Source organism: Protopterus annectens, chromosome 13.part0 (genome assembly GCF_019279795.1).
Source record: "Protopterus annectens isolate FY-2018-M chromosome 13.part0, PAN1.0, whole genome shotgun sequence".
Classification (NCBI taxonomy): Eukaryota; Metazoa; Chordata; order Ceratodontiformes; family Protopteridae; genus Protopterus; species Protopterus annectens.
This window is the reverse complement of record NC_056747.1, coordinates 1258186267-1258211422: the sequence shown is the minus strand read 5'-3', so window position 1 is coordinate 1258211422 and position 25156 is coordinate 1258186267. Positions and strand designations below refer to the sequence as shown.

Below are 25156 nucleotides of genomic sequence, written 5' to 3'. Positions count from 1 at the left end.
AATTTTGAGCAAAAAGTGCTAATTTTCCCCCTGTGGGTGCTGCCAAAAGATAAGTGCTTGGTGTAGGCAGAGGGAAGTCATTGGGATTGCTTTCTGTAGGTTTGCGCTTCATCCCCTCCAGATTTGGAGGTGGATACGCCCCCACTGCGTTGACCTGTAGAAGTCTTGAGCCTGGTACCTGGAACCCTTAGGGCATCTGGGATTTGTCCCTTTGAGCTCTGACACCGGAAAGGCCCAATTTTTTGTAGGCCAGTGTCTACTGAATCTAGGTGGCTGCACTTGTAAGAAATCTTTAACAGTTTGCACAGACTTAGCTTAGTCTTCCATTTTCTTTAAAATCTCTTCTGCCTTAACACCAAACACAGAATCATGCTGTAAAGCTACTTCTAGCAATTTAGCTTCAACATGAACAGGCAAATTTTGTTCCTTTAACCAGGCATGCCTCCTAATCACAGATCCAATAACTGCGGCCCTGCAGGAGGCCTCTAAAGAATCAAAACCACATTGCAAAGTATGCTTTCCAACTTGTTCAGCTGCATGCAATAATTCCTGCAATTCCTTATTTTCTGCACATTCTGAAATTAACATTTTCTGTTTCAGCAATCCCATAACATGTTGTTGGTACTTAAGCATATGAAATTGACAAATTAAGGCCCCGATTGCCAAGGTTGCAGATGTATAAACCTTTTTTCCCCATCTGTCCAGTGCCCTTGAATCTGTCGGAGGGGGTAGAGTTTTTTGCTGTTGAGGCCTTAATTCCCTTTGGACCCTGTAAAATAGTTTCAGGATCAGCAGCAGGGTTTCTAAATAAAATTTTGAGAGTCAGGGACCCTGTAATACTCATCAGGCTGACTGGGAGCCGGAGGTAGAGAGTCAGGGGTCAGGCTTGACTCCGAAAAATAATCATCCACAATGTCTAACAGGGGGAATGGCTAAAGGCTTGTGCTGAGGGAGGAGGAGGGAATCCCTGAGCCTCTTTTTTGATTCTGAGAAGTCTTAACTCCCCAGTGAAAATGCTCCCTCAAAGCATGCAAGGTTTTCTCCAAATGAATAATCCTCAGGAGAAGCAGATGGAATACTCCTCAGCATCATAATCCTCATAGGGAGATAAAGATAATTCCTGATCAGAAGAAATAGAAACCCGATCTGAAGATTCATAGTGTCTTGCCTAGGCCTCTTATCTGGAGGGGTATGGGTACCCCTGATCAAGGTAATAAGGTCTTCAGCCATTTTGATCATTTGTTTTTTTAGGCATAGAGGCCTGTGCATGTGGCTCCAGCTTCATAAGTTTTAGAAGGTGTCTTTGGTTTTGCAGCTTTCGTCAGTTTGATATAAAAATGTTGAGGTCTAAATATACCCTCAGAAGCCGGTGCCTGCTCAGCAGCTCCGGACCCATCAGAGGGAGATACTCAAGGTATTGGACCGACTGATGCATCTTGCAGCATGCCGCACTCCACATGGGTGTCAGAGGCCTGCGACTCGAAGGTAGCGGGTATCAGGGGCTGCAAAAGCACCTCACCGAGTACCGGTGACTGGCTTAGGAGAAGCTTCGGTTTTGGATCTCGACTGCCTTTCTCTGTCCTTTTCTTTGCATTTTTTATGTACTCCGGTAGTCGGATTGCTATCAGACATCTCTGGGTAGTTAAATCGGTTTCCAAAATACTTAGATGCAAAAATATACCGACGCTTAATAGTGCGTTGGTTTAATCTAGCACAAAACCAACAGCCAGGCACATTGTGATCAAGGCCTAGGCAAGGAATACAGTATAAATGGAAATCCTTATGAGGTATTTGCTTCCCACAAGTAATACAACTCATTTTTTCAGACATCGGTAAAAAGCAAGAAAAAAGTTCCCCAACAGGGTACTTAGCTTTATTGAAGATTTTGGTTCTGAAACTCAAAACGCGAATATTTCAGTAGTCAGCCGACCAGCACTTGTGAAATGCTTCTGCTTCGGGCACCGCGCGGCAATAAGACTAAAGAAAATGGCGTCAGCTGCACGTTTTATACCCCTGACGACCTGACGTCATGGAAGAGAAGACAGCAATCGACTCAGGACCCAAGACTTTGGAATTCAGGCCGATTGAGGGCAACCTGCCAGCTGAGTACCCAAATGTAACGACTGCAACAGCGAAACACAAAGAACATTAAAGCATGCAGCCGACGCCATTACATCAGTTTTTCTTCCCCCAGATGTCAGGTGCCATCCTAATGGGAAGCAATTAAGTATATATAAACAAGGCTATACCTCCAACAAAAAAGCAAATACACCAAAAAGCTTTTAAGCATAGTAAAAAGGAATAGAGGTACAACAAATAGAAGTCAGGGAGGCTGGAGGGAGGGTAACCAGGACTGCAACAGTAAATACACTCGTACATCTACATTCATGGTAAGAACACACAATTGTACTATGTTCTTCATGTTTCACTGTTGCAATCATCACATTTGGGTAGATTCCCAAAGCTAAGGATGGGAAGAGGAATTTAGATAGCATTAGAACCAGCTATAAGGCCCTGCAAGACTGCAGTGGCAAAACCAGCTCTGGATTTAGAGAAAATTGGCAAATGGTAATGCTTGGTGAAAGTATGTACAGAACACCATGTAGCAGCTTCTAGGATGTCCCTGGTAGGGGACATCTCTGAGAAAGGCTGTAGAGGGAGATTAGCCCTGGTTGAATGAGGTCTTATCCCCTGTGAGGTAGGTTTTCCATGGTGCTTATAGCAGAAATTAATGCAATGGCCTATCCGTTTAGAAATGGCTTGCTTTGAAATTGCCTTCCCCTCTGCCCCTGCAGCAAATGCCACCAGCAGCTGTTCAGATTTCCTGAGAGGTTTAGTCCTGTCCAAAAATCCAAGTTGTCTGTGCAGATCTAAGTGCAGTATCCACCCCCCCCCCCTTTGTTCTGTGGATTAGAACAGAAGATTGGCAAATTAATGGACTGATTAAGGACCACACTGGATACTACCTTGGGCATGAAGGAGGGATTGGTCCTGAGGAACACCCTGTCCGCATGAAAGATGAAAGGCTCCACTGCCATAAGGGCTTGTAATTCAGACACCCTCCTAGCTGAAGTGATGGCTAAAAAGGAGGCAGTTTTCCAAGAAAGGAATTTCAGCTCTGCATTTGCAGCTGGCTTAAAAGGAGCTAGAGTAGGTTTTTACAATACAAAGCTAAGGTCCCAGGCTGAAGTAGGGGCTCTCCTGGGTGGTCTTAAGTTTTTGGCCCCATCTGAGGAACTGCTTGAGCACAGGACGAGAGAAGAGGGGTGGTTCTGTGTTATAATGAGCTGAAATGGCAGAGGCATGAATTTTGATGGAAGAAAAGGAAAGACCCTTGTGAAATATCTCAAGTATTGAAGAATCTGAGGTAAATTGGGCACTGCTCTGCCCATCCCTGAGTTTGGTTCCAGGAACAGAATCTTTCCATTTTTCAGCATAAGATTTTCTAGTACTAGGCCTCCTTACCAACAGAATGGCATCCAACACTTGTTTACCGAGAGATGGTAATGGAAAGACCAGGTAATTAGCCAGGCTGCCAGGTTCAGGGTTTGAAGCTGAGGGTGCAGAATCTGGCCCTTCGGCTGGGACAGCACGGTAACGGTCTGTGGCAGGTGCCAGTGACACTGCATAAGAGGGGATACACCAGTGTTGGCATGACCAGTCTGGTGCAATCAGTATCGTCCTTGGTTTGTCCCGTTTGATATTTAGTAGTACCTTGGAGAGGAGAGGCAGAGGAGGAAAGGCATAAACTGATAGATTGTTCTAGGTGAAGAACAGAACATCCACTTTCCAAGCTTGTTTGTGGGGAGTCCTTGTGCAGAATTTCTCCAATTGATAGTTCTGGGGGGGGGGGGGCAGGTTTAGCTCTGGGCTCCCCCATTTATCAACATGTTGAATGCCTTTGGTTCTAGTTTCCACTCGTGTGGGTCCATGAGATTTCTGCTTAGTCTGCCAGTATATTTAGCATTCCTGGCAGGAACTGAGCCTGTAGGTGCACTTGGTAGCTCACAGCTGTGTTCCACAGAGCCATGGCTAGTCTGCAGAGAGGGTATGAGTGGGTTCCCCCATGCTTATGTACCACATAACAGTGGTGTTGTCCGTCTTTACCATTAATTGTCCTGGAAGAATGTGGTCTTTGAAGGCTGTCAGAGCATTCTGTACAGCTAACATTTCTTTTTGTTTGATATGCAGGTGCATTTGACTTTGGTCCCATTTGCCCTGAATGCACTTCCCTGCCAAGTGAGCCCCCCCCCATGCACAATTTGATACGTCTGTTAGAGTTTGGGCGGCAGGGGGTAGAGTCAAAGGCAGTTCCTGGTTTTGGTGGCAGGCCTCTGCCCACCAAAGGATCTCTTAATTGTAGTAAAGGTATTATAGGACTCATTGCTTCTAGATCCTGAGAATGTTGACACCACAGGCTTTTTAGATATCACTGTAGTTTCCTCATATGCAGCCTTGCATATGGAATTAGGAGAATGCAGGAGGACATGAACCCCAAGGCTTGCAGTATTTGTCGTGCAGATACAGCAGGGTCTTTCTGGCCATTAGTTTGAAGTAAGCTGTCAAATTAAACTGTTTCTCTGGCGTGAGGAAAGCTATCTGGGAAGTTGTGTTCAAGCTTGCTCCCAGGAATACAATTTCTTGGCAGGGTATCAGATGTGATTTGTTTTTGTTTATGGTGCACCCCAGAGATGTTATCACTTTTTGTACAAACGCCAGATGATTCAATAGTATGTCCTGGCTTTCTGACTGAATTACACAATCGTCCAGGTATGGGTACATCTGAGCATTTCTTTGCCTGCAAAATGCAATGGCTGGAGCTAGGCACTTTGTGAATACCCTGGGCGCAGTAAATAAGCCGAATGGCAGTGCAGAGAATTGATATTGCATGAAGCCTGCTTTGAAGCGTAGGTATCTTCTGCAAGGTTCCCCGATTGGGATGTGCAGGTAGGCTTCCTTTAAATCCTGTGTTGCCAACCAGGCATCCTTGCCTAGCATAGGAAGCAACTGATGAAGAGTTAGTATCTTGAATTTTGGGATCACCAAAAAAGTGTTTAGTATAGAGAGATTCAGGATAGGATGCCAAGAATCGTCTTTTCTGGGCACCAGGAAAAGTCTTTAGTAGAAACCTTTTCCCCTTTCCTCTTCTGGGACAGTTTGAATAGCCTTTATACTTGAGAGAACTTGCTTTTGAGCCTCTGCCCACTGATTTAGGAATAGATCTGGCCAACCGTTTGGAGTTGGTAAAGTATGGAAGTGGAATCTGTATCCTTGGGAAACTATTTAAAACCCATTTGTCCTGGGTAATGAGTTCCCAGTTTTTTGCCTGCAGAGCAATCTTTCCCCCTAAAGGAGCAGTCACTGAGAAGGGCTTGGAAGTTTCAAATTTAAGTCATTGAGACAGTTTACCATACGGGGAGTCTTACTACTCCCTGCTTTGGAAGTGGGAGCCCCCCCACTGCTTAGTCCTGTGCGTACCTTGGGACTGAAGCCCGAGTGTTCTGCTGGTTCTGGGTTCGGACTGAGAAAGCCTGGAAGAGGCAGGAAAGGACCAATTCTTAGAGGAATCTTCAGGGGAGAAGAGAGCTGTTTAGCAAACGGGGCCGAGGGGGCTGAGTCTGCCTGCTGCTTGTGGCTCCTATGTTTCTCTCTATCCCTCTCTCTTTCTCCCTCCCTCGCTTCTCTTGGGAGTCCTTCTCTCCCTGGGAAATGGTGGGAGGTTGAGTCCCAGCCAGGGGAGAAAGCACAGCTGGCTGAACAGCCACAGCTGGAGCCACTGACGGAGAGGGGGAAGAAGCATAATCCGCGGCTATAAGACCCGCCAGAATCAGCTTGTTCCTCCTATACCCTCACAGCCCGGGGGTTAAAGGCTGCGCAAATATGGTAGCCCGATGACAAATGTGCTACCCCCCAGGCAAAGAATGCACTGAGTGTGGCCATTGGCTGGGGAGAGCTAATGGCCACACTAAGAACACTTGGAGAAAATGGCCTTAAGGCCTTCGGCCATACCAAACCACACACAAGAATAAGGGGAAGGGGGAATATACTAAAACTAAGCTAGGCTAATGGGCTTAAACAATCACAAACACACACCTCTCAAAATTTTACAAAAGGTCAAGAATTTACCCAATACTCACTACCCAACCACCAAGAGCTCATAACTCGAGCTTGTTAAAGCCTCAGCAAACGAGATCGGAGGACTGGAAGGCGGTACCATGGTATTATGGGTAAGGGGGAGGAACTTGGAGCTCAGATCTTTAGCTTGGAAAGCTGCCGGCTCGGATCCAGGTCAGATCCAATACCCACAGGTTGCTGATCAAATGAAGTTAACTACTTCAGATCTAACAGTTTGCATAGATTTAGCTTTTTACTCCATCTTTTTAAGTACTTCTGCTTTGTTGCCAAACAGGCGGTCCTGGTTTAAAGGAGCATCCAGCAATTTAGCTTTAACCTTTAGCTTTAAATAATCTGGTAAAGATGGCTCCTTAAGCCAAGCATGCCTAAGTACAGTCCCAGTGACAGCAGCCCTGCAAGACGCCACTAGTGAATCAAAACCACATTGCAAAGTATGTTTTCCAACTTGCTCAGCAGAATGCATTAAATCCTGTAAATCCTTATTTTCAGCACAGTCAGGAATTATTTTCTGTTTAAGCAATCCAATAATATACTGCTGATACATTAACATAAGAAACTGGCAGTTTAAGGCGCTAATGCCCAAGGTTGCAGAAATGTACACCTTCTTACCCCATCTATACAGTGCCCTGGAATCTCTTATCAGAGGGGGTAGGATTTTTTGCAGTAGTAGCCTTAATGCCCTTGGGTCCCTGTGAAATGGTCTCAGGTTCCGCAGTTGGATTTTTAGAGAGGAACTTGAGAGAGTCAAGAACCCTGTAATATCTTTCTGGTTTTCTGGGAGCAGGAGGTAAGGGGTCAGGGACCAAGCTAGACTCCGAAAAGGCATCAACAATATCCAGTACAGGGAGGATAGCTAAAGGCCTGTGTTGGGGCAGGAGTAAGAAATCACTAAGCCTCTTTTTAGAATCTGTAATCCTGGCTTTCCCAACGTAAATGCTCCCTAAGAGCATCTAAGGTTTCACCAAAAAAGAAATCCTCTGGAGGGGAAGCAGAGGGAATATAGAGTCCTCTGCATCAGAATCCTCATAGGTATGCAAGGGTAAATCCTGGTCATCAAAGGAAACAAATTTCAGAATCCTGATCAGAAAAATAAGCAAATTCAGTCCTAGGTCTCTTAGAGGGGAAGGTTGGCTTCCCCTGCTTAAAGTAATAAGGTTTTCAGCCATTCTTTACTTTTTTAGGCATAGAGGCCTGACCATGCGGTCTGGGCATCGGTTTTCCAAGCATGGATCGAGTTTTAGGCCTTGAAGAAGATGGTGTTGGTTTAATATGCAAGTCAGTAGGCTTGAATACACCTTTAGAAGCCGGTGCCTGCACAGCAGCTCCAGACTCATCCAAGGTAGAGACATCTGCAGGTTCCACAGTTGAAGCATCTCACGGCATACCGGACTCCGAATGGATCTCAGTAGAAGCCAGCGAATTTGAAGTAGTGGGTATCAGGGGCTGCGAAAGCGCCTCACTGAGTACCGGGCGAACGGGCAACTAGCTTTGGAAAAGCATCGTCGGCAGCTTTGGACCTAGGCGGCCTATCTTTGCTTTTTTCCGGAATGTCAGCAGTCGGGTGGCTTACCGAAGCCATATCTGGATAGTTGAACAGAGTACCAAAATATTTAGAAGCGTAAATATACAGATGACGAATAGTTAGTTGTTTAAATAAGGCACAAAACAGACAGCGAGGTACATCGTGGTCAGGGCCTAGGCAAGGAATACAGTACAAATAAAAATCTTTATGAAAAATACAATTATTGACTTTTACATCTGTTTAGAGCAAGAAAAAGTTGCCCCAACGGGGTACTTAGCTTTAGTTGAAGACTTCAGTTCTGAAACTCGAAAACGAAAATTTCAGGAGTCTTCCGACCGGCACTTGCAAACTGCTTCTGCTTCGGGCACCACATGGCACGAAAGACTGATGTAATGGCGTTGGTTGCATGCTTTATATCTGACTGACGTCATAGACGATGACCGCAACCGATGCAGGAACAAAGGCTTTGATGATCAGGCCGACAGCTACTGTAAGCAGATAACCCAAACGTGATGACTAACAGTGAAACACGAAGAACATCTGTGGTGTTGTCTTATTTGGAGAACACCTCGTTGTAGGAGTGGAAGGCAGGTTTTCAGTGCCAGAAGGACTGCTATTTCCCTCACATTGATGCATTTGTTCTTTAAAGAAGAGTGCCACATTGCTTGAACCCTGTAGCTTGCCACTGTGGCTCCCCATCCTACGTTTGAAGCATTTGTATGCATTAACTGGTTTGGGAGAGGTGGCTGCAGTGGAAGGCCTGGGATTCAGCTGAACTTACTGAATACCCCATTTTAATTCTGACACTAGGCAGGGCAGGAGAGTAATTTCTTGCACTAGAGAATGTTGATGCAGTGAACTTACATTTTTTAGATACCACAGCAGCTTTTGCATGTGCATTCTGCCTAGTGTCAGCATTGTGGTTGCTATTAGACCCAAGCTCCGTAGGAATTGCCTTGCAGTTATTTGCTGGGTTTGCAGTAGTGCTTTGAAGTGGGGGGTCAGGGAGCTGACATCCTGGGGAAAAAAGGCTTTCATTAAGTCTGTTTTGATCCTGCAGCCAAGAAATATTTTGTCCTGCTCTGGGGTCAAGCAGGATTTTAAGAGGTTGAAAATGAACCCCAAGTCCTTGTAGTAGGCACATGGTGAATTCCAAATGAATTAACAGGGTTTCCTTGCAGTCTGCTAGGATCAAGATGCCATCCAAGTAGGGGTAAATCTGGATCCTTTGTGCTCTGCAATAGGCTATGGCAGGTTCCAGGCACTCTGTGAATGCTTTGGGGGCAGTGGACAAACCAAAAAGCAATGCACTAAATTGGAAGTTGAAAGGAGGGTCCAGAAAAACAAAAATTCTGTGGGAAGGTAGAATGGGTATGTGCAGATAGGCTTCTTTCAGGTAGTGTGTGGCCATGAAAGCGTAGGCCAGTATGAGAGGGAGCAAATTTGGTAGGGACATTCTGAAGGTGGGCGCTTTTAAGAATAGGATTAAGAAGGAAAGGTCTGGAATTGGCCTCAATGGTTCACTTTTTTGGTGAGCAGAAAGTCTTTAATAGAAGCCCTTTCCTCCCTGCCCTGGAGGAACAGGTTCTATGGTGCCCAAGTTCAGAAGGTCTGAGAATCTGTGGGAAGAGGAGTCTTTTTGGGGGGGAGGATACCCCTTAAGGGTGGCCTTTCTTTCCAGGAGAGGAAATATCCTTTTTGAATAATAGCCAGAACAGATTTGTCTGTGGTGATGGTTGTCCAAAAGGGGAGGCAGTGGGAGAGACGAGTGGAAAGGGGAAGGAGGGGAAGGCAGTCGCACATTGTTGGGGCCTCCTCTACCTTAAAAGTGCTGTCTATAGGGGGGCTGAGAGACTGCTGGCCTGGAAGGTGTTTGTCTGCTGGCACCTCTTCTGTCTGGAAGAGGTAGGTCCAGCTGGGGCAGTTTTTCTTCTGACAAAAGTGGCTTTGGCAGGGTAATTTCTGTAATATTTAGGAATAGGGGACACCAGAAGATGCTTGACGTCTTGCAATCCCTTATTCTTTTCCTGCAGATTTTTGAATAGGTCTGCAGACTATTTACCAAATAGAAAATTGGGGTCCAGAGGGACATCTAAGATTTTAGACTTGAAGTTTTCTGATAAGTGCTGCAGACAAAGCCAGGAATATCTCCCGAGTACAGTGGCAGATGCTGCAGAATGTGCAGAGGCCTCTGCAACAACATAACTGCATCTAATGGAGTGTCTGGGCAGCCAGAAATAGTTTGGAAGAGATGTCAGCATTTGTGAGGCAGTTAGAAGTAGCAGCCAGCAGGGTAGTGGCTTGAGAGACCAGGTCCAAAGCATATTTGGTCATTTGTTTGATAGTTGATGTCTCTAAAAGCTAATGTTTAAGAAATCTAGACTTTTTTACAATTCTATCCATTGTTTTGCTGTCCTTATCCATAGGTACGAGAGAGGCAGATGGAATGAGTCTGGATTGTTTATCTGTTGAGATGGCAATCACAGCAAGGTCTACCAGTGGAGGCTTGACTAAAATTTTTGGCCATCAGGCACCTTGTAGAAGCAGTCTGGCCTCTTGGGAGCAGGTGGCTGAGAATCTGATGTCTGATGCAGAAGCAAAGGCATCTAATTAGGCAGATAGGACAGGTGGAATGGCAGAAAGGCAGGGAAATTCCACTTGTACTAATTCAAAGTACTTTTTTTTTTGAGTATCAGACATTTGTTGAGTGTCCCATTTGAAGTATTCCTTCATTTTAGTTATGGTTTCACCAAAAGTGCTATCCTCTGGAGGGGAGCCCCCTTCAATGGATTCATCTGGGGAACAATAATCTTGAGGCGAAGCTATTTGGGAAGTGCAAGATATAGATTCATCTGATTAATCATAAGCCACTTGCTCTTCCTCCCTGTCTTGAGAGGCAGGTGGTGGAAGAGAGGAGGCAGAGGCAGGCCTACGACTGAGGAGCAGAAAAGTAGATGGAGAAGAGGCTGATGGCCTAAGGGCCATCCGAAAGCAGAGTGGCAGTGGAATAGGGACTAGCAATCTTGGCCTTTTGCAGAGGATCAGTTGGGGCTTCCAAGACTGGATCCATCCAGAGTGCTAATTTTTTTTAAGTCGTTGGTTTTCTAGGTAGAAATTAAGTGCAGCCAGATGGCTGCATAGGGTCTTAGGAGATAGATCAAGCATTATGGGCATGCTCCAAAAAACAGCAAAGCAAAAAACAGTGATCGTGCGTATCTTTATGAGGTATCTGGCGCCCGCATTGGCATTTGCCCTTTTTTGCTGACCGGCTAAAGATTACTACAACAAAGCTTTAGCTAGAGGTTAAAGAAAACCTCAACTGGGTACATAGAAGTCTTACAGCGAAGGAGCAAAACACACAATGTGACAGTCATCTGCAGCTGAAACGTTCTGAGGTTTGTGCGTGCAGACATATTAAGGTCCCTGGATTATGTTCCAACATGCAACGTCCCACACAACTACAACAGCCAAGCTAAAGCTTTTGTCTAGGAGCAGACGTACAGGTCGCCTGAGGCGGGAAATTCCACACGAAGAATACTGCAACATAGGAATAGAAGGACACCCTCACTTCCTCTTAAGGGTGCATTCTGAATGCATCTCCAACCAATTAAGGGAGTGCAAAGTGTACCATCACAGACACTAGCAGTGATCCATGTGGGAGGATTACTGATTGATCTGCGTTTCTCCTTACAACCTTCAAGGAACAGTCCATGAAGCACTGTTGGACACTGTCACTAAAGCAACCCTGCAGGGAAACTATTAAAACTTGCTAAAAAAAATTACACATTTGGATTTAGAACATTTTTCATCACAAAAAAGCTCTTGGCTGTAGTTCTATAAAGATTGTTCCAAACATCACAGCCACCCCCCTTCCGAGCAACAGGATAGCTTCAAAGTAAACTACAATAAAATCTAGCACTACAACAAAGGCAAACAAATTCTAAACTGCTCTGGTTCTTGTTTAATCCTTAGTGACCCAAGTTAATTTTTTTAATGTCAAAGTTATATCATGTTACCACTTTAATGTTAGCAGTCTGCTTTTAAAACTTCATCCAAATTGCTAATGAATTTACTACTAAAGCTTTGTAGGCAGAAAATGCCGTACACATTTGCCACTCATGACTGAAGGCCACAAATTCATGGCAGTGAATACTTACGATGAACATTTTCTTGATCTCCTTTCAGTCCTTGAATGATACCAGTGTATGCTTCTAAGCAGCTCTCTCTCAGTTCATTCAAATAATCCACCATGTCATAGTCATTCTGCAAGAAATGGAATGATGTGAACAAAAACTATACAAGTGAAAAGTGCATATTAAATTTCAAAAGGTATCTGCAAATGAAATATCCTCGGGGGGTGGGGGTGCAATCTGTCCCCTCCAATTTGGATTTAAGTGACATGTGCTGTACTAAAGCCTCCACCCACAGTCCCGCAATTCTCCAACAAGCAAGTAAACATTCTTCTGGCAAATCAAAAGTATGACAGCTGGACATGCACTACACACACATTTACACACCTATACATACCTGCCCAACTTGCAAGGAATCCCCAACGGCAGCCACATGAACTGAAAGCAGTCTAAGCACACGTACAGAGGACGGTGTAGGTGGGAAGTTGGCATAATGGTTTAGGTGTTTCCTTTACAGACACAAGGTGCAGGGTTTGATTCTTACATGGTGCAACTGGCTAGGTTTAAAATGGCCAAAGACCGCCTAGTACTAATCTAGGAACCCATGAAATTAATATCCCCCACACAGCTACTCTAACGTCAAATCTATGATTAGAAAAGAATGGTCGTGTAAAATCTTATAACCATAAATGTCCTTCTCTTCCATGTTGCAGTATTCTTGGTATGGGATTTCCTGCCTTCAGGTGACTTGTACGTCGGCTCCTATACAAAAGCTTCAGCTTGGCTGTTGCAGCTGTGGGAAGTCACACGTAGGGCCATAATCCAGTGACCTTAAGTGTGACGTCTGCATGCACAATCCTCAGAACTTGAAGCTAAGCAGGCAAAGTAGATGGCCTAACAGGATAGGCTGCCAAAGGTGACATGTATAAGGCCTTGGGTCTCTTCTGTAATGGAGAGGCGCATCAGGGAGCAGTTGGACTGGTAAGAGTCAGAGGGGGAATGGTGGGTGGGAAGGAATACTGCAACATGGAAGAGAAGGACATCTACGGTTATGGCAAGATTTTACACAACTGCTCTATGTCCTATTCCCATGTTGCAGTATTCTTGGTGTAGGAGAGTACCACAGCTTAGTTTGATTAAAGGGTGGCGGATGCAGAAAATAATTCCACAAAGCCTTGTAAGACTGCCCCGGCAAATCCTGCCCATGCTTTGGAGATTTGGTCCAATTTGTAATGTTTGGTGAAAGTGTGGTTTGTGGACCATGTAGCTGCTTCCATAATAGAAGCTGTGTCCATGCCTTTTTGGAAGGCATTGGAAGTGGCCACTGCTCTTGTGGAGTGTGCCTTAACCTCAACTGGAGGGGATTTTCCGTGGTGTGAGTAGCAGAAACAGATTGCCTTTCTAATGCAGGATGCAAAGGTCTGTTTGGTGACTGCCCTGCCCAATGCCCTGGGGTGGAAAGATACAAAGGTGGCGTAAAGTAACGTCCCCTCCCAGATGAAACTGAAGGAGTCTACTCTCCAGGCTTGGGGGGAGTAAGTCTTTGTGCAGAAGGTCTGCAGCTGCCTGTTCTGGGAGAGGCAAACCGGTCTGAGGAGTGCCCTACCGGTGGACTGTCTAGGAAGACCGTCCTGTCCAGCATCCATTCGTGTTGAGGAGAGGATGTTCTGCTCTGGAGGTCTGCTTGTTTGTTGTCCTGCGAAGGGATGTAGCTGACTTGCAGGGATAGGTTGTGCGGGGATGCTAGGTAGCAAATTAGTAGAGCTAGCCTGCACAATTGGTATGCCTTGGTACCTCTCTGCGTTGATGTACCACATTACAGAGGTATTGTCAGTCACTATCAGAAGGGGACCTGGTAGCAATAAGGGTATGAAGGTCTGTAGAGCTAAAAGAACTGCTGTCATCTCCTTTACATTGATGTGTTTGGTTTTCATGGGAGGTTGCCAATGGGCTTGGACTCTGAATGCAAGGTGGCTCCCCAAACTGAGTCTGTGGCATCTCTACACAATATTTGTGTGGTTTGAGGGGGCTGCAGTGGAAGCCCCAGGTTTAGTTGTACTTGTTGGATCCACCAAATGATTTCCTTCTTTAAACAGGGAAGAAGGGGAATAATTTATTCCAAGTGATTTTGGTGTTGTGACCAGATATTTTTGAGGCATCATTGCAGTTTTCGCATATGCATTCTGGCCAATGGTAGCATGGGAATGGTTCCTGCCATCAATCCCAGGAGTCTAAGGAACTGCCTTGCAGTGACTGTCTGGGAGAACAAGACTCCCTTGAAGTGGGAAGTTAGAGATAGAACCTTATCCTGTGGGAGAAGGGCTTTCATTTGTTCTGTATTGATTCTGCAACCTAGGAATATCTTGTCCTTATCTGGGTTCAGGGAGGACTTCTTGAGGTTTGGGGGTGAACCCTAGACTTGGTAGAAGGAAAATGGTGAAGTGTAGATGTCTTGAGAGGGAATCTTTGGACTGTGCTAGGATAAGGATGTCCAGATATGGGTAATTCTGGATTCCTTGGATCCTGCAGAAAGCAATGGCTGGAGCTAGGCACTTTGTAAACACTCTTGGGACAGTGGATAAACCAAACGGCAAGGCCGTAAATTTGAAGTGCGAGGATAGGCCACAGAAATGCAGGAAACGTCTGTGTATGGCCCTGATGGGAATGTGCAGGTAAGCATCTTTTAGGTCCAAGGTGACCATGAAAGCATTTGAGGGTATGAGGGGTAAGAGTGGGAAGTGACAGCATTTTGAATGAGGGAACCTGCAGGTAAAGGTTTAGGAAGTAGAGATCCAAAATGGGTCTCCAGGGACTGTCCCTTCCAGGGACCAGGAACAGACGGGAGTAGAATCCCTTTTATTCTTGTCATGTGGGAACAGGCTCTATTGTGCCTTGTTGTTGCAGGTCTGACAATTTGTGGAAAGAGATGGCATTGTTTTTTTGGGGAAATGGAATGCCCTTGCAGGGGGGAATTTGTTTCCAGGATAGAAAGTACCTTTTCTGAATAATACCCACTGGTCTGTAGTTATTGTTTGCCAAAAGGGGAGACAGTGGGTAAGATGAGCTGAGAGGGGAAGATGGGCAAGGCAGTCAAGCATTATTAGGACCTCTCCTGTCCTGAAAGGGTTGTCTAGGCTGAGGAGGTTGGCCAATAGACCTGGTTGAGGAATGTCTTCTAGTTACTCCTCTGTCTGGAGGAGGAGGCAGCAGAATGCGGGTTAAACCTAACAAAGGTAGTCTTAGCTGGGTAGTTCCTATAAAATTTGGGTACAGGGAATATCAGATGTTTTATATCCTGTAATTCTCTGTTTTTCCTAAAAATTCTTAAATAGGTCTGCAAATTGCTTTCCAAAGAGGAAGTTGTGATCCGGGGGGGGGGGGGGGGGGGGGGGTCCAAGATTTTGGACTTGAAGTCCTCTGACAGATTCTGTAGTCTAAGCCAGGAATATCTCCTAAGGACAGATGCTGATGCTGCAGAGCGATCAGAAGCTTCTGCAGCATCGTAGCTGCATCTTATGGAGTGTCTAGCCACTTGTAGTGCTAAGGACAATTTGGAGGAGATAACCGTTTTAATGGGACTGTCAGGAATTGAAGCCAGCACAGACGTGGCTTGGGATACTAAATCCAGGGCATATCTGGTCATGTGTGTTTGACAGTTAATGACTCTGAAGGCCCAAGTGGAGGAAGTGTACACCTTCTTGCCTATCCTATCCAAGGATTTGCTATCTTTATCCGTGGTCAACAGGGAGACAGAAGGTACCAACCTAGACTGTATCAGGAGCGGTGGCAATCACTGCTGGGTCTGCTAAGGGTGGCTTTATGAGTAATTTTTGTTCCTCTGGCACCTTGTAGAAATGGTCTGGGCGCTAAAGTGCAGAAGCTTGTGCGCCAGGTGTTCTAGATAGAGGCTGCAGTAAAGGCATCCAAGTATGCAGGAAGAAAGTACAGTTGTGTACACTTGCCATAAATATAGATGTTGAGTGTATTCACTGTTGCAGTCATTACACTTGGGTTATCCTACTGGCAGGCTACCCTCAGTCGGCCTGAATTCCAAAGTCTAGGTCCAACGTCAGTTGCGGTCGCCTCTTCCCTGAAGTCAGTGCGCCAGGGGTATAAAAGATGCAGCAGACGGCATTTTCTTTAGTTTTTCTTGCCCCAGATGTCAGGTGCCCCCAAAAGGGTAGGCTAAAAATATATCAATAAAACATGCATGCACCAAAATACATACCTTCATCTACAAGCAAATACACCACAGGTTGTATAGATTAGAGAAGTGTACATAAGTTCCAGCAAAGAGTTGGGGGATGGTGGGTGGGTAACCTGGACTGCAACACTGAATACACTCTAACATCTACATTTATGGTAAGTGTACACAACCGTACTATGTTCTTCGTGTTTCACTGTTGCAGTCATTACACTTGGATTGAATCCCAAAGCTATGGTTGGGAGGCTGGAGCTAAATAGCATTAGGAGCAGCTATGAGGCCCTGCAGAACTGCAGTGGCAAAGCCTGCCCTGGATTTAGAGTGGTAAATGATAGCGCTTTGTAAAGGTGTGCACTGAACTCCAGGTAGCATCCTCTAAAATGTCTTTGGTTGGTACTCCCGAGGAAGGCTGCTTAAGTGGCTGCTGCTCTGGTAGAATGTGGCCTAATGCCCTTAGGCACTGGCTTGCCATGTTGTGAATATCAGAAACGAATGCAGTGGCCTATCCACTTAGAAATAGTCTGCTTTGAGATGGCCATTCCTTGTGATCCTGCAGCATATGCCACTAGTAGTTGCTCAGTCTTTCTGAAAGCTTTGGTTCTGTTCAAGTAGAAGCGTAGCTGTCTGTGCATGTCCAAAGAATGCAGAATTCTCTCCCCCTTATTCTGTGGGTTTGGATAAAAAGTAGTCAGATGAATAGTTTGGTTAAGGGCCACACTGGACACTACCTTAGGCATAAATGTCGGGTTTGTCCTCAGAGAAACCCTGTCTGGATAAAAAATGATAAAAGGTTCCACAGCCATGAGTGCCTGTAGTTCTGAGACTCGTCTTACACAGGTTATTGCTAGGAGCAGAGCTGTTTTCAAAGATAAAAGCTTTATATCAGCTGTAGCGGCTGGCTCAAAAGGGGGCAGAGTGAGTTTTTCCAAAACATAATTGAGGTCCTATGCAGGTATTGGTGATCTCCTTGGAGGCCTTAAGTTTTTGGCTCCTCTGAGGTATTGCCTTAAAGGATGAGAAAAGATTGGTGGCTCTGTATTGTAATGAGCTGAAATGGCAGAGGCATGAATTTTAATTGATGAAAAGGATAGGCCTTTGTCCAGCATCTCAGTCAAGTATTGGAAAATCTGAGGAATTTTTGGTACTGCTGTGTCAATTCCTTGTGCCTGGTTCCAGACACAGAATCTCTTCCATTTTCCAGCATAAGATTTTCTAGTACTAGGCTTCATGGTCTCCAAAATGACATCCATCACCGCTTTAGAGAGAGGAGTGTTTTGTATGACTACATTATCTGCCATGCTGCCAGATTTAAGGTCTTGAGTTAGCTGTGCAGGATCAGATTGCTTTGTTGGGACAGTAGGTGAGGTATTTGAGGTAAGGTCCAGGCTGGGTATTGAGACATGTTCCTTAGGATTAGATACCAGTACTGGCGGGGCCAGTCTGGGGCAATCGGTATCATTTTTGGCTTCTCGTCTGACCTTTAGGAGTACCTTGGGGAGGAGAGGCAGTGGAGCAAAGGCATATACTGTTGTTTTTCCAGCTGAAATATGGGGCATCCACTTTCCACGCTTGTAAAGTCCTTGTGCAGAATCTCTTTAGTTGGCATTTGTGAGGAGAGGCAAATAGGTTCATGTCCAGGCATCCCAATTTCCTTATGTTGAAGACTTGTGGATCCAATTTCCACTCGTGGTGATCCATGAGGTTTCTGCTTAGTTAGTCTACCAGAGTATTTATCTTTCCTGGCAGGAATTGTGCCTGCAGATGTACTTGGTAAGTCAGTGCTGTGTCCCACAAAGTCATGGCTAGTCTACAGAGGGGGGAAAGAATGAGTGCCTCCCTGCTTGTTTATATACCACATGACTGTGGTATTGTCTATCAGTAGTTGTCCTGGATGAAGTAGGTCCTTGAGGGCTGTCAGGGCATTCTGAACAGCTAGCATCTCCTTTTGATCGATATGTAGATGCATTTGGTTGGCGGACCATGTGCCTTGAATACATCTTCCCGCCATGTGTGCCCCCCAGGCATAATCTGATGCATCCATTGTCAATGTCTGCCTGGCTGGGGGTAAGGTGAATGGCTGTCCCTTGTTCTGGTGTCAGGCCTTCGCCCATCATCGAAACTCCTGTTGCAGGCAGGGAATGAGAGTAATTGTTTCCAGGCTGTGGCAATGCTGAGTCCAAACACTTTTTAGGTACCACTGAAGTTCTCATATGCAGTCTTGCATATGGAATTAGCAGAATGCAGGATGCCATGAAGCCCAAAGCATTGCAGAATTTTTCTTGTAGATAACTGGGCCTTTGCTGCCAACAGTTTGAAGTAGGTAGTCAGTTGCCTTTGGCGTGAGATAAGCCATCTAAGCAGTTGTATTTAAGCTTGCACCCAGGAATATTATCTCTTGAGAGGGTACTAGTTTTGATTTTTGTTCGTTGACTGTGTACCCCAGGCATGGTAGTAATCTTTTTACAAACGCCAGATGTTGTAGTAGAATGTCCTTGTTCTCTCCTTGAATGAGGCAGTCGTCCAAGTAAGGATATATTTGTATTCCTCTGTCTGCAAAATGCAATTACTGGTGCCAGGCACTTTGTGAAGACCATGGACGCAGTAGATAAGCCAAAGGGCAGTGCAAAGAATTGATAGTGCATTGAGCCAACTTTAAATCTGTGGTATCTTCTGCATGTTTGTCTGATTGGGACATGCAGGTATGCCTCTTGGGTCTAAAGTCACAAGCCAAACCTTCTTGCCCAGCATGGGCAGAAGCTGTTGTAAGGTCAACATTTTGAATTTTGGTATATCCAGACGTGTTTAGAATAGATAGGTCCGGTACTGGTCTCCAGGCTTTGTCCTTTCTGGGTACAAAGAACAGTCTTGAATAAAATCCTTGTCCCTGCTCTTGTTCTGGTACTTGTTGAATGGCCCTCATGTCCATGAGGGGTGAGACTTGTTTTTGTGCCTCTGCCCACTGTTTTTTTGGTAGGTCTGGCCAACCGTTTGCCCTTGGCAGGGTATGAAAGTGAAACCTGTAGCCCTGTGACACTATGTCTAAGACCCATTTGCCCTGGGTTATGTGCCAATTTTGAGAAAAAAGTGCTAGTTTCCCCCCTAAAGGCGCTGCCAGAATATAAGTGCTTGGCGTAGGCAGGGGGAAGTCATTGGGACTGTTTCCTGTAAGGCTGTGATTTGTCTTCTCCACTTTTGGAGGTAGAAGCACCCCACTGTTTAGACCTGTATGAACCTTGGGGCTGGGATCTGCCTCTTGGGCGTCTGTATCGGCCCCTTTGTGGTCTGTCTGACACTGGAAAAAAACAATTCTTTGTAGGCCAGTGTCTGCTAAATCTTGGAGGCTGTACCTGTAAGAAATCCTCAACTGTTTGCATAGATTTAGCTTTGTCCTCCACTTTCTTTAACACCTCTTCTGCTTTTACACCAAAATATCATGCTGTAATGGAGCATCTAATAATTTTGCTTTAACATGACCTGGTAAATTTTGTTCCTTTAACCAAGCATGCCTCCTAATGACAGAACCTGTGACAGCGGCCCTACAGGAGGCCTCCAAAGAATCAAAACCACATTGCAAAGTATGCTTTCCAACTTGCTCAGCTGCATGCAATAAATCCTGCACTTCTTTGTTTTCTGCACCTTCAGAATTTATCAACATTTTCTGTTTAAGCAGAGACATAATATATTGCTGATATCTGAGCATATGAAACTGACAATTTAAAGCCCTTATAGCCAATGTAGCAGAGGTGTAAATCTTCTTTCCCCATCTGTCTAATGCCCTAGAATCCCTGTCGGAGGGGGTAGGGTTTTTTTGCAGTGGATGCCTTGACCGCTTTGGGACCCTGAGAAATAGTTTCTGGGTCAGCAGCAGGGTTCTTGAAAAGAAATTTGAGAGTCAGGCACCCTGTAGTACCTGTCCGGCTTAACAGGAGCTGGAGGTAAGGAGTCGGGGGTCAGACTGGACTCTGAAAATACATCTGCAATGTCTAACACAGGCGGAATAGCTAGGGGCCTGTGTTGTGGGAGTAAACAAGTACCTGAGCCTTTTCTTAGATTCCGAATAATCTTGGCTCTCCCAGTGGAAATGTTCCATCATGGTATGCAAGGTTTCCCCAAAAGCATAATCCTCAGGAGAGGCTGAAGGGATAGATTCTTCAGCATCAGAATCCTCATAGGGAGGAAGAGAGTATTCCTGATCAGAAGAGGAATCTGAAGAAATGGAAACCTGATCTGAAGACTCATATTCTGTCTTTTACCTAGGCCTCTTATCAGGAGGGGGACGGGAACCCCTGATCAAAGTAATTAAGTCTTCAGCCATTTTGAGCATCTGTTTTTTGGGCATGGAGGCCTGACCATGAGGCTGTTGTACTCGTTTCTTTGTCTTTAAGGATGCTTTAGTCTTTGTAACTGGAGTCGCTTTAATGTACAATTGAGTAGGTCTGAAAACACCCTCAGAAGCCGATGCCTGCTCAGCGACTCCGGACCTATCTGAGGGAATAATTTCCGAAGGTCCAATACCTTGAGTTTCCAGCGGCCTAGGCGACTCCACGTGGGAGTCAGTAGCGGCCTGCGGGTCCAAAGTAGCGGGCATCAGGGGCTGCGAAAGCGGCTGAGAGCCGGAGAGTGGCTTAGAAGCCTAGTCTGTTTAAGATCTCGGATGCCTTTTCTTTTTCTTTGCGTTTCTTGTGAATTGCGGTAGTCGGTTGGCTATCAGACAGCATCGTGTAATTAAATCTTCTGCCAAAATAGTGGAAAGCAAAATCGTACCGGCGCTCTATGGTGCGCTGGTTAAATCTAGCACAAAACCGATAAGCAACGTCGTGGTCAGGGCCTAGGCAAGGAATACAGTAAGAATGAAAATCCTTATGAGGTATTTGCTTCCCACAAGAAATACAATTAACTTTTTCTGACATCAGTCTGGAGCAAGAAAAAAGTTTTTCCCAACGGGGTACTTAGCTTTTAATGAAGACTTCAGATCTGAATTTCGAACATGAAAAATCTCAGGAGTTGGCCGACCGGCACTTGCGAATTGCTTCTGCTTTGGGCACCGCGTAGCAAGAAAGACTAAAGAAAATGGCGCCGGCTGCATCTTTTATACCCCTGGCGCACTGACGTCAGGGAAGAGGCGATAGCAACTGACGCCGGACCTAGACTTTGGAATTCAAGCCGACTGAGGGTAGCCTGCCAGCAGGATAACCCAAGTGTAATGACTGCAACAGTGAAACACGAAGAACATCAGAGGTACAGCTGTAGGGGAGGGGGACTACTTGCAGCAGTTCTAAGTATCTTTTTTGGGTTTCTGTCATTTGGGAAGCATCTCATTTGAAATGGTCTTTCATTTGGTGATAGTTTCACCAAATGTAATGCCCTCAGGTGGAGAATCCCCTTCCACAAAATCATCAGGAGAACATTCCTTGGGAGAAGCATCTGGGATGCACAAGACATGGATTCATTTGAGGAACAGTAGGTAGATTCATGTTCTTCCTCAAGGAGGGGAGCCATGAGAATGGAAGCAGCACAAGGACTAGGGGCTTAGCAGAGGCAACGTAGTTGTGGGTGAGGCAGAAGGCCCGAGGGCCATAAATGCCTGCATAAGAGAAGAGGTGAATGCCTCCCAGTCTGGAGGGCTTCAGAAGCAGGTGTAATGCGTTTCATTTTCTGCTTTTGGGTTGGAGTGGACTTAGGAGCCAGTCTAGAGCTGGGCTTTGCAGCGGCTGTTTCAGAGGTCTGGATCCCGGTCGAATAAACCAACAAATCTAGTTCCCCCACGACTTCGACAGGCGGTGTCTGAGAAAGCTCAGTGGACATCCCAGTCATTGGCTGTGCAGCAGCCTCCGCGAGGGAGGGTGCTGAAGTCGACTGATCCGCCGAGGGTACCTGAACTCCTACATTGGTAGTTGGCGGGGCGGCCAGGTACAAAGCGGCAGGCGATGAAGGTGTAAGCATCTTGCCCTTTTTATAAGGAAGTTCTTAGGTGGCCTCCTAAGCGGGATCCATCCTGAGAGCCAGCCGTTTGAGGCATTGGTTTTCTAAGGTTTAAAGCTGCCAGACGACTACGTAAGGACTTGGGCACAAATAGGGCAGGCGTTATGGTAGTGTTCCTGGCTTAAGCAGAAAACGCATTTGTCATGGGCTTCCTTATGGGGAATTTGACGCCCACATTGGCACTTTCCCTTTTGCCCTGACATCAGCTGAACGCTACAACAACCAAGCCTAAGCAATGCAAAAGTCCGGTAAAAAAAAATTAGAAATGCAAAAACCCAACGAGTTACTTATCTATAGTCGATCCATCTGGAGAGCGATGGTATGACAAAGTCATCTGCGGCTGAAATGTTCTGGCATTGTGCGTGGACACGTCACACCTGAGGTCCCTGGTTTATGGCCCTATGTGTGACATCCCACGCAGCTGCAACAGTCAAGTTGTAGCTTTGGTATAGGAGCCGATGTACGAGTCACCTGAAGGCAGGAAATCCCACACCAAGAATACTGCAACATAGGAATAGGACATCCACAGATACAGCACAGTGTCACTGATATGTATCATGTTCTGTGGGTCACCTCTACAAACTGGTCTTACTTCAGAAGTCTTCAATATGCCGATTATACTGCGAGCAGCTTACCACAATGTAATGTGAAAAGGCAATGCAGTACGAGAATGGGCCTCCACATCTTAGAAGGGTTGATGTAGAGTAGTGCAAAATAATGCTTGGAGAGTACAAGTTTCACAAGATGCATACAAAAAGTTATGTACTCACCATAACATTCCATCCGAGTAGTTATAATTCATTTGTCTTCAACCTGTGGGATACAAGATCCGTATCAGATCCGAGCCGACAACTTTACTAGCATCCGCTCGAGCTCCAAGTTCCTACCCTTACCCATAATAGGTTCACAGGTAGGTTCATAGGTAGATACTAGGCTATCTGCCCCAAGGCATTTATAAGCCTAGCCAGTGTGTGTTTGGCTTTTGCCTCCCTTTTAGATTAGTTAACTGTGCCTCTGTATAGTAGGTCACAGAAGATAGCCCTTAAAAGGTTAGTTTACTGTGCCTCTAGCAGGGACACAGAAGAGATTCCCAGTGGTAAACGTACGATCTCCCATCCACTCGTCAAGATTTCTCTTGAAGAGGGTCAGTGAGGGGCTCTGCCTAACTTGAACTGGGAATCTGTTCCAGAGTGAGGGGAGCCTCTGGGATATGAATCTGTCCCTCCAGCATGTCCTATTTATTTCTGTGCCGAGGTTCAAGTCCCTGGAGCGTGTAGCTCTAAGGGATTTGGATTTCCTGAGGTGGAGCATGTCCATTAATTCTGGGTTAGACATGGCTTTGTATGTCAGGCATTGATCGCCTCTGAGTAGGTGGTAAGCAACTGAGTAGAGCTTGAGTTTTAGACGAACTGCATAGGGCATCTGTTCGAGGCCCGTGATCCTCTTGGTGAGGTACTTTTGGGGTCTCTCCAGTTGCTGCAGGTGTCAGGTAAGGTACATCCCAAATTGGGCATTGTACTTGAATATGGGCCTGATGAGTGATGATTAGAGGGGTACGATGACCTCTCGATCTAGATGTGAACCCTTTTGTGATAAGGTGGGCTATATAGAAGGTCTTTCTAACCACTTTGGCAATGTGATTGTCAAAGGTGGGCTATATAGAAGGTCTTTCTAACCACTTTGGCAACGTGATTGTCAAAGGAGAGATTACTATCTACTTGGGTCCCCAGATCCCTAATTACTTCTTCCATACTTAATGGATTACCATCTATGTGGTAATTTGTGGGCACTGTTTTTCCCAAAGGGGATGACTATGCACTTTTTGGCATTTAGCTTGAGGCCGTGGTTCTGGCACCAGGTGTCCATCTCTGTAAGACCCTTTTGAAGGATGCTTGTGTCAGCTGGAGGGAGTATTACGGCTCCCAGTTTGCAGTCATCTGCGAACTTGGTCAGCCATAGTCCTCCCGTGTTAGCCTGTACCTCAGGGAAGTATATACAGAACAAGAGAGGTCCCAGGACTGAGCCTTGTGGGACGCCACTTGTAACTGGTTTAGAGTCTGAAATGGCACCTGCAATTCTGACCATGTGGGTTCTATCCCTGAGCCACAGTTTGCAACCCATCTTGTGACATAGGGGTTGATATTTAAGCTGGGAAGCTTATTTATGATGCCCCAAGTGGGGTATTGTGTCGAAGGCTTTTGCGAGGTCCAGGTAGTCTGTGTGGACTACCTTCCCCTCATCTATGGCCTTGGTAACTGTTTCAAAGAAGTCAACTAGGTTTAAGATGCAAGATCTGCCCTTAAAGCTGAACTGGGTAGGGTCCAGTGTCTGGAGGTTCCCAATGTCTTTGTTAATGAGTTCCATGATGATTCGCTCCATAGCTTTGCAGACCTGTCAGGCTTATAGGGCGATAGTTCCCAGGGTCCGTTGTGGCACCACCTTTGTGGAGCGGGACCACTGTTGCTGTACACCTCCACTACCTTCCAACCTCCAGATCGAGCTTGTTGAATCTTATACTAACCCGACCTGAAAAAATACTTGTGACCTATAACTGCAGCCCATAGGCTGTTCATATGGCAAGGTCCGGGGGGGAAGGAGGGAGGAACGGTTGAAGACAAATGAAGCAGAACTACTTCGATGGAACGGTATGGTGAGTACATAACTTCTTTATCCGAAGTAGTTTACTTCACTTGGTCTTTCAACCTGTGGGACAGAGTCCCCAGCTACTAAACTCCTGGGAGGCCCTCATGGAAGGATATTCCAGAGCACCGCGGAACCAAAGGATGCTTCTCCTGGAAGTCAAATCCAATTTGTAATGAGAAATAAATGTATGAGATGAGGACCAAGTAGCTGCAGAACAAATCATCCAAAGAAAATCTAGACCAAAAAGCTGCAGATGTAGCCAATGATCTAATGGAATGAGCTTTCACTTCACCCGGAGGAGACATGCCTCTGTCCTTATAGACCTGAAGGATGCATGAAGAAATCCATCTAGCAAGTGACCTTGGAGATAGGTTTCCCCAAAAAAGGTTTATAGAAGGATACAAACAACTGATCAGATTTACAGAAATTCTTTGCCCTGGTAAATAGAATCGTAACTGCCTATGAATACCCAAAGCAGGTGGAGTTTGCATTCCATCTCGTTAGTAAAATTAGGAAACACTGGCAAATTGGCCTGATTGA

General features: G+C 45.7%; 1 protein-coding gene across 1 annotated transcript in view; it reads right to left on the bottom strand.

The window, feature by feature from the left end:
- Positions 1–25156, bottom strand: part of KPNB1 (karyopherin subunit beta 1) — a 2271876-nt gene that overhangs the window by 232998 nt on the left and 2013722 nt on the right. Inside the window, exon 19 of the mRNA XM_044055271.1 lies at positions 11815–11920. Coding sequence (XP_043911206.1) covers positions 11815–11920 — 106 coding nt within the window. The remainder of the gene's footprint in view (positions 1–11814; positions 11921–25156) is intronic.